The 19247-nt window shown below is 38.8% G+C and overlaps 1 protein-coding gene across 9 annotated transcripts in view; it reads right to left on the reverse strand.

The window, feature by feature from the left end:
• LOC124297181 (venom dipeptidyl peptidase 4) overlaps positions 1 to 19247 on the reverse strand; it is a 216837-nt gene that overhangs the window by 53563 nt on the left and 144027 nt on the right. For all 9 annotated transcript variants that reach the window (XM_046747911.1, XM_046747912.1, XM_046747913.1 and 6 more), the window contains exon 3: positions 528 to 747. In XM_046747911.1, coding sequence (XP_046603867.1) covers positions 528 to 747 — 220 coding nt within the window. The remainder of the gene's footprint in view (positions 1 to 527; positions 748 to 19247) is intronic.

The following is a 19247-nucleotide window of genomic DNA, read 5'->3' on the forward strand; positions in this document are numbered from 1 at the left end:
GGCGTTAATACCGGGCAAAATTGGTTTCGCAGACTGGCGTTGGTGTCGGTGCGTTGCAGAAGCCGAGTCTTCGGCTCCGGTTTCCTGGGTTGCAAACCCTTCTCCTCCTCCTCCTCTTCATCCGCCATCGCCTCGCTATTTCGTCGTCGTTACTGCAGCATCCGATGGAACTGTGCGGTTTATCACGTAAACGCACATATGGAAACCGCACAGTCTATTACCTCAATTAGGCAAGGGTGCAGCCCACCGTGAACCTCATCAACTACCATAATTGATCCCGTGCAGGCCGACCTCCGACCATTTTCCATCCATATATATGTATATATATATATATATATATATATTCGATGAGAGTGCAGCAGCCTGCGTTGTAGCTGCGTTTTTCCTACATTATTTTTTTTTTTTTTTTTTTCATATAAAAAACAAAACGCACAATTACAAGTAACGGTTTGCGCTCGATTTTTTCACCCGAGTTTCGTTCGATCCTGGAGTAACAGTTTGACTATATTTATTAATAGGCAACTTACCGCTTAGCCAGGTGCCGTTGAAACTCTTCGTAGCGAGGGATCCTCCGAGCCATTCTTCGAGAGTGATTCCCGAGGCTGATGGCGAATCGGATGAAGAATCGGCGGGGCTGCCGGTTAGGAGAAACACCGCCGCTATTATCAGAGCGATTACGACGATAGCGACGATGCTACCGATCAGCAAGCGACGCCATCCTTGACGTTTACTCTTCGTCATTAACTCCTGCAATTATACGGGAAAGAAGAGGTGACGTTAATCGATCGGAAAGTATTCTTCCTAGTTTCGTATAATAATATAATCATTCACGTCGGTGTGCAAAGAGCTGATGTACCGCCGGAGATTCCAGCTGACGTTGATCCGAAATATTTTGCCAAACACACGACGTTGCAATTTCGAACGGATTGCAAACGTCGGTTAAATTGTGTGAATTTTTTGATTACTCGTATCGCAACAAGTCGGCCGATTCGTTTGTCGGCAAATTGATCGGCGTGTAATATATCGACGAAAAAAGTTGACGGCAAAAATTCGCAGCAAAGAATCTGCGTAACGGCCGCAGCCGTTCGATTAAATTGAAATCAAGTCGACGACTGTGGGAAAGGCGTGAAAAAAGGTTAAACTTAATCACGGCATGGCTGAGAGAGCGGGGAGGGTTGGATGAAGGATGGGGTTGACAAATTATTACGAAAAAGAAGAAGAAATAAAAAAAAAAAGTATTTCATTACTTTAAAGCGTTATAAAAATTATTATCATTTGCGTGGAAAAGTTTGTCAAGGCTTGTAAAGGGAGTTGAAAAATAATTGCAAGAAAAAAGAAAAAAAAAAAAAAAGACTCATCATTTTAAAAGGGGTTGTAACAGTGATCATTGCGTGGAAAAGTTTGTCAGGGCTTTCGAAAACAATTCATCGGTTGGTAAAGTTTCTTTGATTGCAGTATATAATTATAAGCTTCGTTTTCGTTCTTTGATAATTTCGTCACAGTTTGTTCTTCGTTTTAAAGAATCAAAGTATTTTTTCATTTTATGTAAACGCATACAGGGGAGCCATTATATTTCACACTTCAGCGTACAAAGTGTAAACGCACAAGACTGAAATTTGTTGGCAAGATATCCATTATCATAATCTCGCAACTGCTATAACGGATTTTCAATTTGACCTGTTTCGATTTGTGAAATGAAATTGATTTCTTCCACGTAACCTTCGAATCCTAGTTTAACTTATGGATGAAAGCTTATCAAGGCTTTAGGGAAAGAAGAAAAAAAAAGTGAAACATAAATTCAACATTTTTTGCTAATTAACAAGTGTTAATACTTGTGGTCCAGTAAATATCAGTGATGCGAAACTGTTTTATAGATCAGAAATGAATAACACATCGTATGTTTCAAACTCTATGAGGCATATTCCCTTGGGGGTCTATAAATCGATACATATACATATTTATATACAAGTTATTTGTACTTTACTTTCTCTTAATATTTTCATTTTCATTTTCAAAGTGCGCAAGATCCCAAAAATTGTACATCGCACTTGAATGTAAGTGGAAAATTTCAACCGATACGTGTTACGTATTGAGCTACCGTCTAACGTATACGATATTCTAAAAAGCAAGTGATACAACTCCGAAGATACTCGGAGGAGTTACAGTAAAGTCTGTACGTATTATTACAATAAGAGAAAAAATGGACAAGGTACATATATCCCCATCATGTCGGGTTGAAAACGTGGAGAAAAGAGTTATAAAAAAAAAAGACAACAAAAAATTCACACCGCGGTATAAGTAATTAAACTTCAACAGGTTTTTACCCAACCCGCGATGTTTGGGAAGAGACGGAGGTTAACAAAGCGTTAGATATAAGAGTACAACGGGTAGAGTATACGTTGTACGCGTCAAGTGTAAAAATGAAATGAAAACAAAATTTTATACGCGGGTATATTAGGGTGGTCCTCGTTTAGAATGTTGACGAATTTATTCCGGATCACTCCACCAAATCAACCATAAATAATTGAAAAACAATTCACAATTTTTTTCAGTTTTTAATACCAACTGTAACCCGTGCCTGTGAGAGGAACGATTTCCCAATTTAAAATACACGTATTTCGGACACGTTCTTAGTATATATTTTACTGTAAGAGTGATAATGTTCGAAAAAATTCATGAATGTGAGGTTCTAATCAGCATTAGTGCTACTATCTGAGAAAAAATTCACATCATCGTACCAGGTAATATAGACAATTGCATTTCTTGTAAATAAAAAGAAAAAGTCAAATTTCTAGGGTGTGCAATTCGTCGAGATTGGTTGGTACGATGATGTGAATTTTTTCTCAGACAGTAGTACTAATACTCGCTAAATCTTCGCAATTACAGATTGATTCGAACATCGTCACTCTCGCGATAAATTATATGCTGAGAATGTATCTGAAACGGGTGTATTTTAAATGGTGATATCCGTCCATTTACAGGCACGGGTTAGTATTGATATAAAAATCTGAAAGAGTTAGGAAATTGTTTTTGAATTATTTATAGTTGATTTGGGGGGTGGTGGGAAAAAAAATCATCAACAACCCAAGTAAGGATCACCCTAGGGTATATTACATATAAGGTGCGCAGGTGTGTGCAGCACCATGCATTTCTATCTCGAAAATGGTGCGCGAATAACGTGCGTGTAGACATTTCCACCTCGCCCTATTGTTTCGCCACATCCCCGCAATTACCGGCGTGTAACGCTCTTCTTCCCTCATCGGACTCGATTCACCGAGTAAATACAGAGATTTTCCTCCGAGTCGTTACCCGCCAAACTCGACTCGACTCAACTCTCCATCTGCAGAAACTCACGTTCGCACGAGGCACACGGACCTGTTAAATAGGTCAGTGTCTGAATCAGTGGCCTGCGACGTGGTTGTTTGCTTAGGAAATGTAGAAACTTACTCTGGAAATTCTCAAATAAATTATAACAGTGGCAAAAGCCGAGTAGCCTAATTGCGTACTCTATTAAACAACGGTCGGAATATTTCTTTGATCAGTATATTGCTCGTGTACAGGATAAAGAAAATAAATAATAAAGTAAAAGGAATCCTCGACTGTAACTCTTGATACGGTAATTAAACGACTGTGAAAATAGTTGAAATGAAAAAGGAAAAAATTACAGAATTGCTTTACATTTATATCGAGATTTTATTTCACGGTACGAATTTATTTTCTTTCTCTTTTCAACTATTGGTTGGTGGAAATAAATTTCTAATTTTGCCAATGCTCGATTCATTTTTGACATTTGAGCTCATTTTCATGGTTTACATTACAAGTAACTTTTCAAGAAATTCGGATCGAAAAAACCGTAGTGTATAATTGTTTTCTCTACTTAGCTCGTAGCTGATTAACTACTGCAATCTTAGTGAAGATTAATAATGTTAACTGACTCCAACGATAATGCGAAGAAACGAGAATCCGAAACAAAGAAAAAATAAAAATATATATTTACACACCTGGCATTATACAATCTCCTCAGAGTAATATTAATGTGACAAAAAAAAAAAAACAACATGCGTACTCTTCGTATCATCGACATTTTTTCTTGTCAGAATGTTTGACGTTATAAGTAAAAAGTTTTCACGAGATAATAAAATAACAGTTGGATTAGCGTATGGAAATAACAATAAAAGGAAGAGAAAAAGAACCTTTAATTGTTTTGCTCTCTTTTTTTTTCATTTTCTTTTCTTTTCTTTTTTCTTTTCACTACTTTTGACCCGCCGAAAATTACACGTTGAGGAAATTCTGCAGGCGAATGCAGCAACGGCGGCACGTCGGTGCATTGTTCGAATCTTTCGAACGTGATATAAATCGCGGTTCGGAGAACAAAGGTTCAAGCATGGTGTGTAGAGTACTTGCAGGTACGTGCTTTTGCTCAGGCACCTAGAACCACTTTCCAGTCAGACTAACAATATCTTGGTATTACTTTATAATAGGAATAATCCATCGTGAGTCGAGGGTAAGGAGAACGTAAACAATAAGCGAACGAGCTGTATAAAAGCCACAGAGAGAGAGAGAGAGAGAGAGTTTCGTTGCTCTTTGAAATTCTATAAAAATTCGACAGTAATGATCAACCTCGGTTTAACCTACAAGTTTTCAAAGTTAAACTTTTAGCCGCTAAGGTCAAGTTGCTTGGAGTCATATGAACCAGGCTGGTTGTTGCAGTCGTGAAAGGTGAGTGCAGTTACAAGATACTAGGTACATATGAAGAGGGAAGAACACGAAACGAGGGAATGTAGACGTTGCTACGGAGCCTGCGTAAGAGGAGGATGAATACGACGCTCTTATCCCTTCGCAGCGGGTAACTCGGTTCTCATTTAACTTTTCGCGAGTTAACGAGCAATTTGAAGGTAATAAAAAAAGTTACTCCACCCCCCCATCCCCGGTACGAGGTTCTAATGCAAAGCTAAGAGCAAAAGGTGAAACCTGAAAGCAAAAATGTGTTGCGAGCAATCTAAGTTGGTGCGCCCGTTCACCTAAGTAATAAACTATATCCCTACCATTAGTATCTACTTTGTACCCTAAAAGTTATATCGAACCTTTCGCGCCCCTCCTCCGCCCCCGTGTCCCGGTAAGGCCGAACGAGGCGCCGGGGAATATCCGCAAATTCGGGATTTTGGGTTTCGGGATTCAGCCAACTGCGGCAGGGAGGAAAGGGGGATGGAAAGGAAACGGGAACGAGCCGCCCAACGCCAACGGAAATCGGGTATAGGGGGAATCCTCGTCGCTCGGTTATACGTATACATATACATTTGCGTATATATATATATATGTATAATACATAAGTATATAATACGTGCATATATATATTTATATATATATAGGGGGCACCATCAAACCCAGCGCCCTTATACCCATGCTTTAATCCAAACTCTGGTAAGATTAACGCGTACTCCGGAAGCCAAGATACCGACGACGCTGGTTGGCTGGATTTAAGCTTTGCTTTGTTACCTGTGGCTTCCTAATTGTCACGTTATCCTTCAGCCGTCACTACCTTATCCTCTTACGATCAATTCGCAATCCGTACCACGACACCGTTCCCCCCCCCCCCCCCCCCCATTCATTGTCCTTATCCCCGCGTTCAACGGGACAGGAAACAGGCCCGCCTTGACGAAATGGCAATAATGATCCGACTCCATTAATTCGCCACAAACACTTCGTCTCTTCTGACAACGAGTCCCGACACCCTCAAAGATACCGATAGTTCTCGACTCGGGGGTGTTTTTACACCCGAGAGTCTCAACTTTCCTAACACTCACCGGTCTGCGCCGTTTCTTAATATACCGCTGAATGCGGATATCGCCGCAAGCGTGAGAATCGATTGAAATAATTTGCCACAACTCGAAGAACACTGATTGACGCGCGAGAGGAAAAGGAAGCGCAATTTTTATTCAGCCATTTGAAACGAACGTACAATATTCGTCGTGTTGTTTTTATTCGGGTTTAGAAAATCTCCCTTGAAAACTTGAAAATTAAGAACATCGGTTATAACTGTGTAAGAGAAAAAAAAATGAAAAGAAAAGAAAAGATACTACGTTATCCATCGAGCAATATCGGAAGGAAAATGTTTCTTTCATCTTCTTCCGAACGTATTGCTCGGAGACTTTCGCTGCGTTTCTGGAGAAGAATGGAATTCGGCGCGGCGAGCGATTGCTTGAATAATTTAGTTGTTAATTAGCACGGGTAAGCCGAGGCGGTCGGCAAAACTGATTAGACAAAACGATACAAGGCTCTCCGTTTTCACAGTCAAACCGCTGCGACACGACGAAGGGACGCAGAGAGAGAGAGAGAGAGAGCTCGCCCTAAGGCGAATAGAAATTTCTCGACACGTTCCTCGGGGACACCCGGTCAATTCACTCCGTCCTCGGCGATAATCTGTTTCGTACCCTGCACCGGATAAGCAATCCTGTTACGCAGAGCCCTGGCTAATTCGCCGAGCGATAATTTAAGAGCTGATCCTTTTCATCCCTGCAATCCACTCGAGCTTCAAACCTCACGATCGGCTGTTCAATTTTGGTTACTCCGGTTTACGATGTATGTACGTATAATTGGTCATTTTTTTGATCCATGGATTTTTCTCATCGACGGACTAGGTTTTTCCGAGCTGAATTAGATGAGCTGAACAGGGTGCGGAGGTTAACCGCATCCTGCTGATATACCAACCCTCGGAGCAATCATTTTGCTCTTCGACAAATGAAATTACTGCACCCCGTGTGGAAGGGCACGTTTCCCATTTCCTCCGCAATGTAGCTCTGTATATATACCTGTATATAGATACGCTGTGCAGATAGATGGACGGATAGATAGAGTAGACGGATGAAATCTGATTTGTGACGAAGAAGATTCATAAATATTGGGTGCATACAACCGACCGGCCTCCGATTTATGGACGCCGGTCGTATTCACATTTTTATACACACGTCATATCTCGTATGCGATATTGTGTGTTATACGACGCGGGGGAAACCTTTTGGAAATGAATACCGTTCCATGTGATATATCATATATATTGTATACAATTCACGTATATATATATATATATATATATATATATATATAATTCTCGACGTATTCTCAACCCCGCAGTATAGTCAATTTTTATTCTTAGTGAATTAATGAAATCCTGTGATAAGTATGTCGGTGAATGAAGTGGCAGAGATTTAAAGAAAAATGTAAAAAACGATAAGTCGATAATGTGAATTCGATTTTCAGATTTTTGACTTGTCAAAATATAGGAAACTTGGATTTAAAGAAAAATAAAGAGAATATATGTGACTAAAACTTGAAACGAGGAGAAATCTGTGCAACGAGGAAAAAAGGTGAGGGAGCTTTTTTCGAAATTCGACCCCTAGGCGAATCTTTCAGAGTGAATTCGGAGATCCAAGGCGTTGACGAAGGTGGTGGGTGTATATCGAAGGGATTTACTTTATACGGAGAGAGGCGGGCTGCTCGTACAAGAAACCGGAACCCGAAGTAAGGTTACACCGTGCTCGTTTTTTCTATTTGTTTTTTTTTTTTTTCTTTTTCATTCCCTGGGACATTCCGTGCGATGGATAAATTTCAAGCCGAGTTGAATTTCAGCGTTACAAAGTACACGGAAAATTTCAACAACACAGAAATACGCGTTTACGCAGTAGAGATTGAAATAAATTTTTAAACGCCTTCGCTATGTATAAATAACGCGGTATGGTAATAATTAGTTATAAACTGTAAACGAAGCGGGGAATATTAGCGGTGGATTTTCATTATCGCGCCTTAAATTATGCGGGGATGGGATTAAATTCAAAACGGAAGTTAATCAGCTGAGACAAAAGAAGGTACGAGGGGACCGACGCGACGATGAAGGGAAAACTGTCCGCGGGAAGCTTCGCAGACGAGAGATAATCGGGTGAGAAGGAAACAAACGAAAAGAAAGGAAAAACAGCTATCGGGAAAAGTAAAAGCGAACGTCACAATCGATAATGAAACATCGGTAAAGAGGTGTAAAAAAGAAAAAAAATAGTCACGGAATAACCGTATTTTCACAACCACGATTATATGTATAAATAGATAAATATAACTGACAAAATTATTGTGAAAAAGGAGAGAGAGAAAAGAGTAAATCGACGGTATGAAACATTATTTCACACCCTGTTAACATCCTGTAAGATTGAAAATTTTCGTTCAACAGCGATTTTTGGAGGGCTGAAATTAAAATTTTTTTCCATAACTCAATTTCGTTGTACAAATTTACCGGTCTTCCGAAGTAACCGGGGAACATAAATTTCCCTGCAGGCTGAAGATTTTCACTCTCGCGTCACATCAGCGAAAATTATCTCCCTATATTATTATATACATTTTTCCTTGATGATTTTTTTTCTTTTTATTTTCATTCAAATTCATTTCAGACTCATTCTAATATCTCTCTATAACCACGTTGTCTAGTCGTGATCTCATTTAGATCAAACGAAATGCAATTATTCATTCTGTTCGTATCAAACTACATCAGGGGCCTGAGAACCAAAAGGTCGTATCCTATCGTTATTATTATTATTATTATTATTTTATTATTATTTTTTTTCCCTCTCGAATATCCGGAATAAATCTGTGTTCCCTGCATTTGCGTTCCGTACGCCCTTGACGGAAGTAAAATCAACGAATACTGAAAACTATGTAATTTCTATCCGGTAAAAATGCTGTAACGGATTTATATTTCGCGCGGAATATTTTGGCTTTCTTAAACTCTGACCGTTCGACATTTCGACACTTTTTACGCGTCGATTTTTCACATTTCGAAATCATACGAAGAAAAATTTTACCGCGTCGTTTACAATATTCGCACAATGCGACTCTTCCATTATCCATAACCTTTCCCCATTTCTTCCCTTACCCTTTTTGCTTTTCGTTGGTTAACACGGGATTCGGGGCTTGCGGTGGGTCAGACCCGATGCTTAAGGCGCGCTAAATTATCCACTGCACGGCCTCAAAGCTCGCCTAGAAGCTCTTAGCTTAATGCGGCCTCGCAGTTACCGCGATATTCTCTCTAGACCTGACCGTGTGACTTTACCTTAGAAGCAGAAGAGGCGAAATTTACCCCGGAGAAAGAATACGGGCCATCCCCTAATAGGCATAAGGAGTTAGCGATAAGAAAGCGCATTCGGAGCATTGACCGTCTCGTCGTAAAAAGCTTCCGGAAGTTATGTGCTCGGCTCGAATCTCTGGCGGGAATTGTAGAGGGGGAGAGGGACGTAGGGGGTGAGGGAGGGAGGGAGGGAGGGAGGGGGAGGTTAATAAGGTTAAAATAACGTCTCGGTAATTCGCGGGATCGCCCTTTTCTCATTCTTTCCACCTTCTTTCGGCCAGCGTCCCAGGGGGATTCGGGGGTTTCCTCGCCGCTGGAGGAAAGCCGTTCCCCGGGTGCAGAAGCGAGACGAAATTAACCTCGAGTCATTAACCAGACAATCCCGGGTCATAAACCAGCCTCTATTTAACGTTCATAGTTATTTACTTTAATCGCACTAAAATTAACCCTTGCCTCAGCTCTCAGCTCTCCGCTCTTCTAAGACTGTCCATTAATAACACTAAATCCGTCTGTTCCCTCTCTCTCCACCCTCCCTCATCTTTTTAGACCTCGGTGAATTAAAATTAGTATCAATTGTAGCCGACAGATCGGGGTAAATTTTATCTCGACTTACGATCATGTACCGATTTATGATAAATAAATTACGGACGCGTGATATGGTTTCAAAAAAAAAAAAAAAAAAAAAAAAGAAAAACATCGCGACACCGGAGTGATCATAATTTATTATACATAATTACTAAACGATTATAGTAGATATCGGATATCGTTACAGTAATGTTGAAATATTGTTGACTGGATGAAAATTTTCTGGTTATAAACTCTGGTTTGTAAACTCGAATATATTTTTTCCAGACGAACAAGACGTCAACATGACTTTCAGATATTGATTCACAAGCATCAAACAATAAAATATGACAAGACTATATTTTCCTAACAAAATTTAGAAACTTTATTTTCATTTTATACCCACAACCGTATTATACGGTTGAGGTGAAAAATAGAAAAAAGCTTCAACGTCCGAATCTGTACAGCAGCCTGAATGACCAGAAATTTTTCTTATCGTTGTAGTCCACTATAACCATCATAAAAAGTTCTCCGATTTTCTATTCGCCTACAGCAGGGCTCGTAGCAGTCGAATAGTTTAAAAAAAAATTGACTCTAGCTTTGGCGATTAGAATTAATTATTGCGCGGTAATTAAAACAAAAAGTGCTACCACAGTGTTGTTAATTTCATCAGAAATAGCACTATTTTCGATTATTTCACTGCATACACGGGTTTTCCTTCTTTTTCCACGTTACAAAAGTGTATCGCTCTACACGCTATTTAGTAAATGAATTTACAATTGAACTAATAACTCTGATTAACGAACTTATTGTCCTTTCGTGTGAAACATTTCAATACAGAAACAATGAACAATGTGATCACAGTTGACTTTCTGAAATGAAACTGAAGAAGATTTTGGCACTGAAAGTACAATAATACTTGACAAACAATATCTTGTCCAGTGAATATCGCGTGGTAGAAAGAAATCAAAAGAAAAAAAAGGAAAACCATGGTGCGGCCAAATTTCTTACGCACGAAGCTCGATCGTAACCGTAAAAATGACTCAAGGCAGTATTTCTTAAGAAAGTGACAGAAAATGACTATGTTAAAAACGATTACAATTTAAAGAAAATTAACAAAAAAACTATTATTGAGAAAAATTGACTCGATACCAGTCCCGCCACAGTGAAAAGTGGGATGATAAAAAAGAGAAAAAAAAAAAATTAATAAAATCAATATTGATTTACAAACTACGAAGTGGGAAAAAGGCGGTAAAAGCTTGTCTGCAAAAGTACAATAGCTAATGATGAAAGACGACGATGGAAAATTGGCGAAATTTTCGGGGTGAAAAGGGAGGGGTTGGAGGGGGGCCGAAGTATCGTCGTTCCCTAGGTATAGAACAATGGCTATTGTAGGTTACGTAGGGGTGCGTCAAGACCGTCGAACAATCGAAGCCCGTCGACCCTTAGTCACGGTCAGAGTTATGCTACATCTACATATCAATATACGTATAGAATATAGATATACCACCGGGGTACAGATCCAACGGGATAACAAATTCTTCTCGTACCAATAAAGCCAATAGGCATGCTATCAAACCCCCCCACACCCGCTGTATCACAGGGGATTCCGATGGAAGAAAGAGACGGAGAGGCAGAGAGAGAGAGAGAGAGAGAGAGAAGGAGAGAAGGCAAAACAACTATTTTCACTCCGTTCTCCGCAGTAATAATAATGATAATAATGATGATAATAATAATAATAATAATGGCAATAATAACTGCAATCGTAATAAATGACAACAATAATGATAACACGCGGGTAAAACGGGTGCGTCTAAAAAGCATTCTTCTCATCTCATCGTAATTTCGCGTTAAGGTATGGTAGCTGCGCATATTATATATATATATAGAAAATATACGCAGGGTGTCCCAATTCAAAAGACGCATTACCTTTTCAGCCGACCAAACGGTTCAATTGAAAAATGTGTCCAGGAAAATTTGTTTGGTAATCATAGGGGGACACGTGAAGAATATTTTTCATTCGATCCAGCATCGTAATCGGTGATGCTGTGGAGGATGGACCAGTTTAGAAAAAAATAAAATAAAATAAAAATTGGAATCGCACATTTTTTTTCAACTCAATTACTTATTCTTTACACGAAAATGTACAACTTTTGAACCGTACAAATTTTGTAGGAAACATTTTCAAATTGAACCATTAGGTCGGCTGAAAACGTAATGGGGTTCTTTTGAATTGGGATACCCTGTACGTGTGTATGTGGCTGCCGGCTTTTGCATTCCGCTGAATTATACTCAAGTATGCGAAATTTACCCTTTCAACGTGACGCGCGAGCGTCTCGCGAAACCGCGTAAAAGCGACGTTAATTAGTACTCTGCAATAATAATTGTACGCGTTGTGCTTTCTGTGTATATATATGTATATATACGTACATGTATAATATACGTGTTTTATGAAGGAAACGTTATTCGAGAGAGTGAGGGGTTGTTGCGGTGTGTTTCGGAAGTTCATCACGCTCTTAACGTCGCAGGTTATTTGGCAAGTTATTTCTACCGTGAAATTCTAAGGGACGAAAGTAGAAGCTTTCGCGTTAAATTCTATCATCCGTATGATAGGTAATTATAATAATATGATAAGTAATTCGTTTAAAATTTAAATTCAACCAACAATCAAGTCGACCGTTCGATATCGAATTTAAAGTGAAAAAAGAAAACTGATCAAGCAAACAAAAGTTTGCCGTTCTTACTATGAAAAATATAAAAATTTATATAACGGACACGGGGCGAAAGAAAAGTTATAGTATTGTACCGATTGTTTCGAAAACTTTTATTAAATAACGTGAGCATGTTTTACGCGTTTTTCCAACCGTTTTTTCCGTGCCCAAAGTACCCGTTTCTACGACGGTCGAGTGAGTCGACGAATGCGCACGCGCGGAATACGGAAAGGGCCACTGTTCACTCCTAGGACCTAAAAAAGGTATTTTCGCAGCTCCTTGTTCTTGTTATATAAATAATCCTGTGAAATAAAGAGACAACGGTTTTTTCGCCTCGCGTATTTGCGATAATCGTCGCGAAAATAGTCAAGGACTGAGCGGTAACCGGAGCTGAAAATTTCTCTCAGTGCACATCCATACATGCGCAAGGAATAAATTGGAATCTTTTTACAGCCGCCCGCGATAATGCGTCGTTGATCCATACAAAACTGATCCGCCTAACAAACCGTCGTCCCGATAAACTGATACCTAGTGCGGCAATACATCGAGGGGGTTGAGGAAAGGGGGAGGGTCGTTAGCGTATCCCGAATCCGCGAGGGATGATCGTCGAAAGAGCCGGATCGAGAGGCTGGTCACGTTGGCCTGATCTGCTCCCTCCTCGTTCTCACGCGATCCGCGACAAGGACATTTGCCTCGGCTAACACTCGGCGACGGAAGGACGAAAAGGACCAAGGCTGCAGGATCTTCCTAATACCTATACTTTGTCCACCGTGTTATATCGCGTAGGTACGGCTTTACACCGCGAACGCGGTTCTACAGCGAAAAAGAAATAACCGACGGAAAAGAAAATCAACCCCCCGCATGATGGAACCTTCCGGGATTTTCGTCTCTGTCGCTGTTTTATGCCTCGTATCATATCCTCGTATTAAACTGTCATCGTTCTCAGCCTCCGGCTTCTACGGGAATTAAAATGTCCAAGGATTTAAGGCTCGCTGTTTTAATAACCGAGCGGCCAAAGCTAGCCGTTATTTTTATTTTTATTTTTTTCTTACGATAGAAATATATATTATAAGTGATATTTTAGTATCAAACGCCCTAGTTTTATACGTACGAGGATAATTTGTCAATGAAAATTTGTTTACTCTCGGGTTTATATCCCGCGAAATTTTTCGATACTCGTTGTCTGTACGGAGACGGTTTTAAATTACGTTTTTACATGTTTGTATGTTTTCTGAACCACCTTGTACCATCTTAAAATCAGTTTGATATTACGTATATTTCCTGTCAATAATAAAAAATCATATATACATGTATGTATATATCACGTACAAGATGATGCGGAAAGGAGTTAAGATGGCCGCGATTAATTCGGACGAGTTGGGAAGAAAATCTCGACAATCTTCTCGGAAAGCAAATTTAGCCGTTACAACTATGACACGTTTTCGCCTTTCCATATATCGCGAGGTGTACATATATATATATATATTTATATATATTTATACATATTTATATATTTATATATACACGAGCGACGGTTTCTCGGGCTTTTAGAGGGCCGTCGAGTTTCCCGAAAGTAATTTAGTGCCGGTGACAGAAGCTAAAATCTTGTGTGTTAGAGCGCAACGACTGCTCGGGACAACGAGAAGAACCGGGAAAAGGACGAGGAGAAGAAGCTGCGAGGATTTCAGCTCAAGGATATAGTTACATACATATACCGACTGACGATGAGCGAGCGTGGAATGTAAGACGCGAAGAAGAACTTGTATTTCTCGTGGTTAAGAGGACTACGTGACATTCAAGAACAAACTCTCATCATCCCTACAAGATTCTCGGAGTGACTGACTGACTGACTGACTTGCTGATCACGGGGCGAGAAACTTATTAAAACTTCTTTTCCGCCTCAAAGCTGCACGTGTCTTTCGCTCTCACTGGCAAACATCGACTCAACACCTATTTGCTACAATTTCTTTTTCTTTTTTTCATCTAAATTTGCACACATCGTTAGCTTTTGAAATGGTTAAGTAAACGGTGCGGTAGTTTCTATATAAACTGAGAAAAATTTCATTTCTTACGGTAACTAGAAAAATTCAGTAAAACAGGTATCGTTAAAAAACACTGTTTGAATATTGTTGGAATTACGAAAAACGAGGTGCGCGTAACCATTTTGCGCTATCGACGATCCTTTTTTGGTAATTGCAACGTAAAATCGGTTTGTCAGGTTTACTCTACCTTTTCAGTTAAACAAGGCTTTATCGTCAATTTATCGTTGCACAAGCATTAAATTTTCGCAACGGTCGCAAGAAAATATAGCAACAGTGATCGTAATGAGAAAGAATAGTAACGGATACTAGAAAACTAATTTTCCATTTCTACCTAGAACTATATTTTCGATTGTGGTAAAAAATGAAAATAGTTAAGGACTGAGCGGTAACCGGAACTCTTACTACAACAATTATCGATGCAAGATTCAAGCTGTTTGGAATTCGGTTAATTTACCTAGGCTTGCATATATTAACGAGGAACTTCACCAGTACTACACAACGTCGAACTTGCTGTATGAGAAACTTCTCGGTTCATCAATCACCATTAGCAACAGCTTATAGTTATGCACGAACAATATTGTCACGGTAGAATATAACGATGAAGAAAAATAAGTCAAAAATCATAATTGAGACGAATTATCGTCTAGCTCCTGTATTACAATTCTTATAGTAAAGATACTTTTTTTTTTTTGGTTGCTATCAAAAATTTAAGAAAAACTAATAAATTCAAACGGTAATAATATAATCTCACCGATTCAACGAATATAAAGCTTCACAATTATAATCTACGCAGACAATTCTGGCAAATCTGTACCTGTGTATACATATATATATATATATGTATGTATTATCTATACAGGTATACAATAATGAGAGAGGCGTCTGATTTATTGTTTCTGCGAAGTTAACTTTCCGGATAACTTTTGCACCCGTAGGAATACAGAGACGAGTGGGTAAGAGGCGGAAGTTGGGCCGACGGGGGCGAAAGAGGGAAGAGGGGGCAGTTTGTCGTTTGCCCGAGAGAGGCAACGCGCAGTTTCTCGAGCATTGCGCCTCGTCCCGCTAAATACACAGATTCAATTTAGGATTTCCCAAATTGGATCGAGGACTTGGCGCAGTACACAGCCGCACATCGAGGTGGAATTCCGGAAGCTGTTTCCGTCGACGCAGGCGTCCCGACGCCTCGATCCTTCCGGCAGCTCACAATTATCAGATCGACGCATCGATCTTCACCGTAGATCCATTAATTGCCATCCCTCATACAGTTTTTCTCGTTTCTTAGCTACTCCTTTTATTTTACTCGTGATTCTTTCTCCTTCCTTCTTTTCCCGTCCTTGTCGGTAACTTGCTAACTCGGTTTATATTCTATCGTACATATGTACATGTATATGTTTACGTATACGTATATATATATATACATGTAAGGGAAAACCATTAATTCCCTCGGCTTTATCGCAATAAATCTTTGCACCCAGTGTTCACGTCGGTATATGAATTGTATAAACGCAGTTTGTGTGACTCTATGTATTAGGTAAATCGTTACGTATCCGATACGAGATTTTTCTTCAACGTTTCTTGCAGATGTGACGATGCCTACTTTTATTTTCTTCATATTTTCATATTTCTTGTACTCAAATTTTCCATATCAATTTTCTTAACCTCCCTAACGCTTACAGGGTAATCTTTTATCCCGTAATATAAAAATGTAATACATATATCCGAAACACGACCGACGATATATGACGAACGAATAAAACATGGTAGAAATCGGCCAAAAAATGTCTGAATAACGCCGCTGTACTTTGTGCTCTCCGTGTGGATATTTTGAATATAGGTAAAACGGAGAGGAAAAACAAATATAAAGGATAAATATACGAAACGTCTTCGCGTCTTTTCTCAACGACAACTCGAACGACGCACTTCTTACGTTTGCAGAAAGAAAATCGGTGGTATGTGTATTTTATACGTCTCGTATATTATACATGCTGTTCGTGTGTGTGCGTGAAGAGAAGGCTGATTGTGAAAAGAAGCGATAAATTTATCGTCGAAGCGAAATAAGAAAAAAAAAAAAAAAAGGTGGGGTGGGGGGGATGCAGGGGAATTAATCGTTGGTAGGGTAAATACGTCGTGATCTTGATACATACCATGGAGAATATGATACGATGATGTCCCTTCAGGGTTGACATACGTCAATCCGATCATACGGTCGACGAAATGCGAGGGTGAATTTTCCCGACTCGTTTAAAATTGCAAAATTGCAATATCATAAATTTCCATTTTATCGCGTGTTCCGAACAAAATTACGGGCGAGTTCGCTGGATCAATTATATTGAAAATTATCGCAATATTGCTGCAGTGATATGCAATCTGCGTTCGGATAATTAATCGAGATTCTATATTACACAATTTCCGAGGGGCCGCATATTTTTGTATGGTTTTTCGTAATAGGTTTCACAAATTCGGCGTAGGTAAAATCTTACGGCAAATGAAAATTCTTGAAAATATTGTTACCGAAGTAACAAATAAGCGAGATGGGAAAAACAACGCGAGCACGTTATTGCTTAAAATTTTGCAAAACTGCAATGTTGACATAAAATTGACAATGAAACATATTTAATAAATTTACGAGTAATCCAAAAAAAAAAAATATCGCAATCCCTCGAGTATTCGAATATTACATTTCTTACAAGAAAGCGCGTGTCTTTATTGCCCCAAAAAATTTCGGAAAAAATGAAATAATTAAAATACAGACATCAATCTCCAGTGTTATAAGGAAATTTTCTATTTGTTTGATTTTTTCGTGCAGAATGTTCGTTTTTGTTCTTGTGCTTTTCTATTTTTTTTTTTTTTTTGTAAATTATTGCTTTTCGTAACTTCAACTATGTTACTGCAGAAATTAGGAACACGATCTACGAGATAAACGACGATAATTTTTAATATCTGCACCAGCTTGGACGAGAATCACGGTGCGCGTAAAAGATTTAACACGGTCGACCGCCGACAACGGTTAAAATAAGTAAATCCTTATCTCGTTGAATCCTCCATGATGCAGGTAATTTTCACAGATGACAAAGTATCCGTTTCTCCAAGAGGTTATAAATTATTCACCGTCGCTTTCGGAACAAGAAGAAGATGAAGAAGACGAAGAAGAAGCAAAGACGTGGTTTTTTGCGGTTGCGGGTATAGAGCCGCTAAGTAAAAGGTAGGCTAGAGGAAGAATAATAAAAAAAAAAGTAAAATGAAAAACAGCGATAGAGAGAGAGAGAGAGAGAAAAAACAGAAAGAATTACGTAAAAGAAAAAAGAAAAACGAAATGAAAACGGCGCAGAGGAATAAATTGTAATTTGTTACATCACTCAGTTGTTCCCTTGAGAGACATTTTTCACCGTATCATGGGGAGAGAGGGACGAAGAGGGGAAAAAATTACCCCCCACCAGCCGCCGTTTCGGAATAAAAGAACTCGTTGAAAAAATGACACAATTTTGATACATATTTTTTTTTCTTTTTCATTCTGCGTTCTCCCACTTCTGAATTTCATGCAACGTTTGTAACGATTGCTGAAACAATTTTTCCCCCACAATGTACATCAGGTATCTATCTATATATATATATATATATATATATAATATATATATGAAGAAGACGATATATATATATAGATATGTATATTATACACAGGGGAGAACAAGGCAAAAAAAAAAGTGGAACGGGACGCAAGTTTTAATTAATTAAGGTAAAAATTTGAATTTTCTTCATTACATTTTTTACCTGCCCCACTTTGCCACAATTTTTCCCGACATATGTGTATACACATGTATGTCGTATGTATTTTTACACCATTTTCTCGTTACACTGAGAAAAATTTTATATGTTACGGTAACTAAAAAAATTCAGTAAAACAGGTATCGTTAGAGAAAACTGTTTGAATATTGTTGGAATTACGAAAAACGAGGTACGCCTAACCATTTTGCGCTATCGTCGATCCTTTTTTGGTTATTGCAAAGCAAAATCGATTTCTTCGGTTTGCTCTACTTTTCAAGTCAAACAAGGCTTTAACGTCAATTTATTCTTGCACGAGCATTAAATTTTCGTAACAGTCGCAAGAAAATCTAGCAACAGTGATGGTAACGAGAAAGAATAGTAACGGATATTAGACTTTCCGGTAACAGCTAGAAAACTAATTATCATTTTCCACCTAGAACTGTATTTTTCGATTATGGTAAAATAGAAAATAGTTAAGAACTAAAAATTTCTCTCAGTGTATGTACATAAATTTCCACACGTAATTAGATAGATTTTCAGGCATAGTGTAAGAAATGGGAAATAAATTATTCGAAATATGGTTATCAAACTATGTAATATTTCCTATAGGAATCCATCCATATAGGAATCCAATTTCATATAGGAAAAAGGTATCCTTTTAGCAGGTAATTAAAAGGTATTGGAAGAAATTTTTCTCTCCTCATCACACAAGAGCAGCGTTACACCATATACCAGGTTTATGTACGGGTCGATGTGAGCAGATACGTTATATTCCATGTGTATATAAGTACACGCCCTCCGATATAAGGAGGGTCGTAATAAGGTTCGGATAATCCTGGAACACAGAGGACAGCTCGGTAATTGGCTTTACCCAAGACTGCAGACTTATACCTCATAACGACAGTCGTAAAAGTGATTCATTTTATAAGAGGAAAACCGTCACTCTTGGGACTCGAAGCATCCCTCGTATAAAGTATTATTTTCCCCCATATATGTTAGGTATACGTAAGAACAGACATGGTGTAAAATCCGCGATGATATCTGAGAAGTTTCAACGACGAT

This window comes from Neodiprion virginianus, chromosome 2 (assembly GCF_021901495.1).
Source record: "Neodiprion virginianus isolate iyNeoVirg1 chromosome 2, iyNeoVirg1.1, whole genome shotgun sequence".
Taxonomy (NCBI): Eukaryota; Metazoa; Arthropoda; class Insecta; order Hymenoptera; family Diprionidae; genus Neodiprion; species Neodiprion virginianus.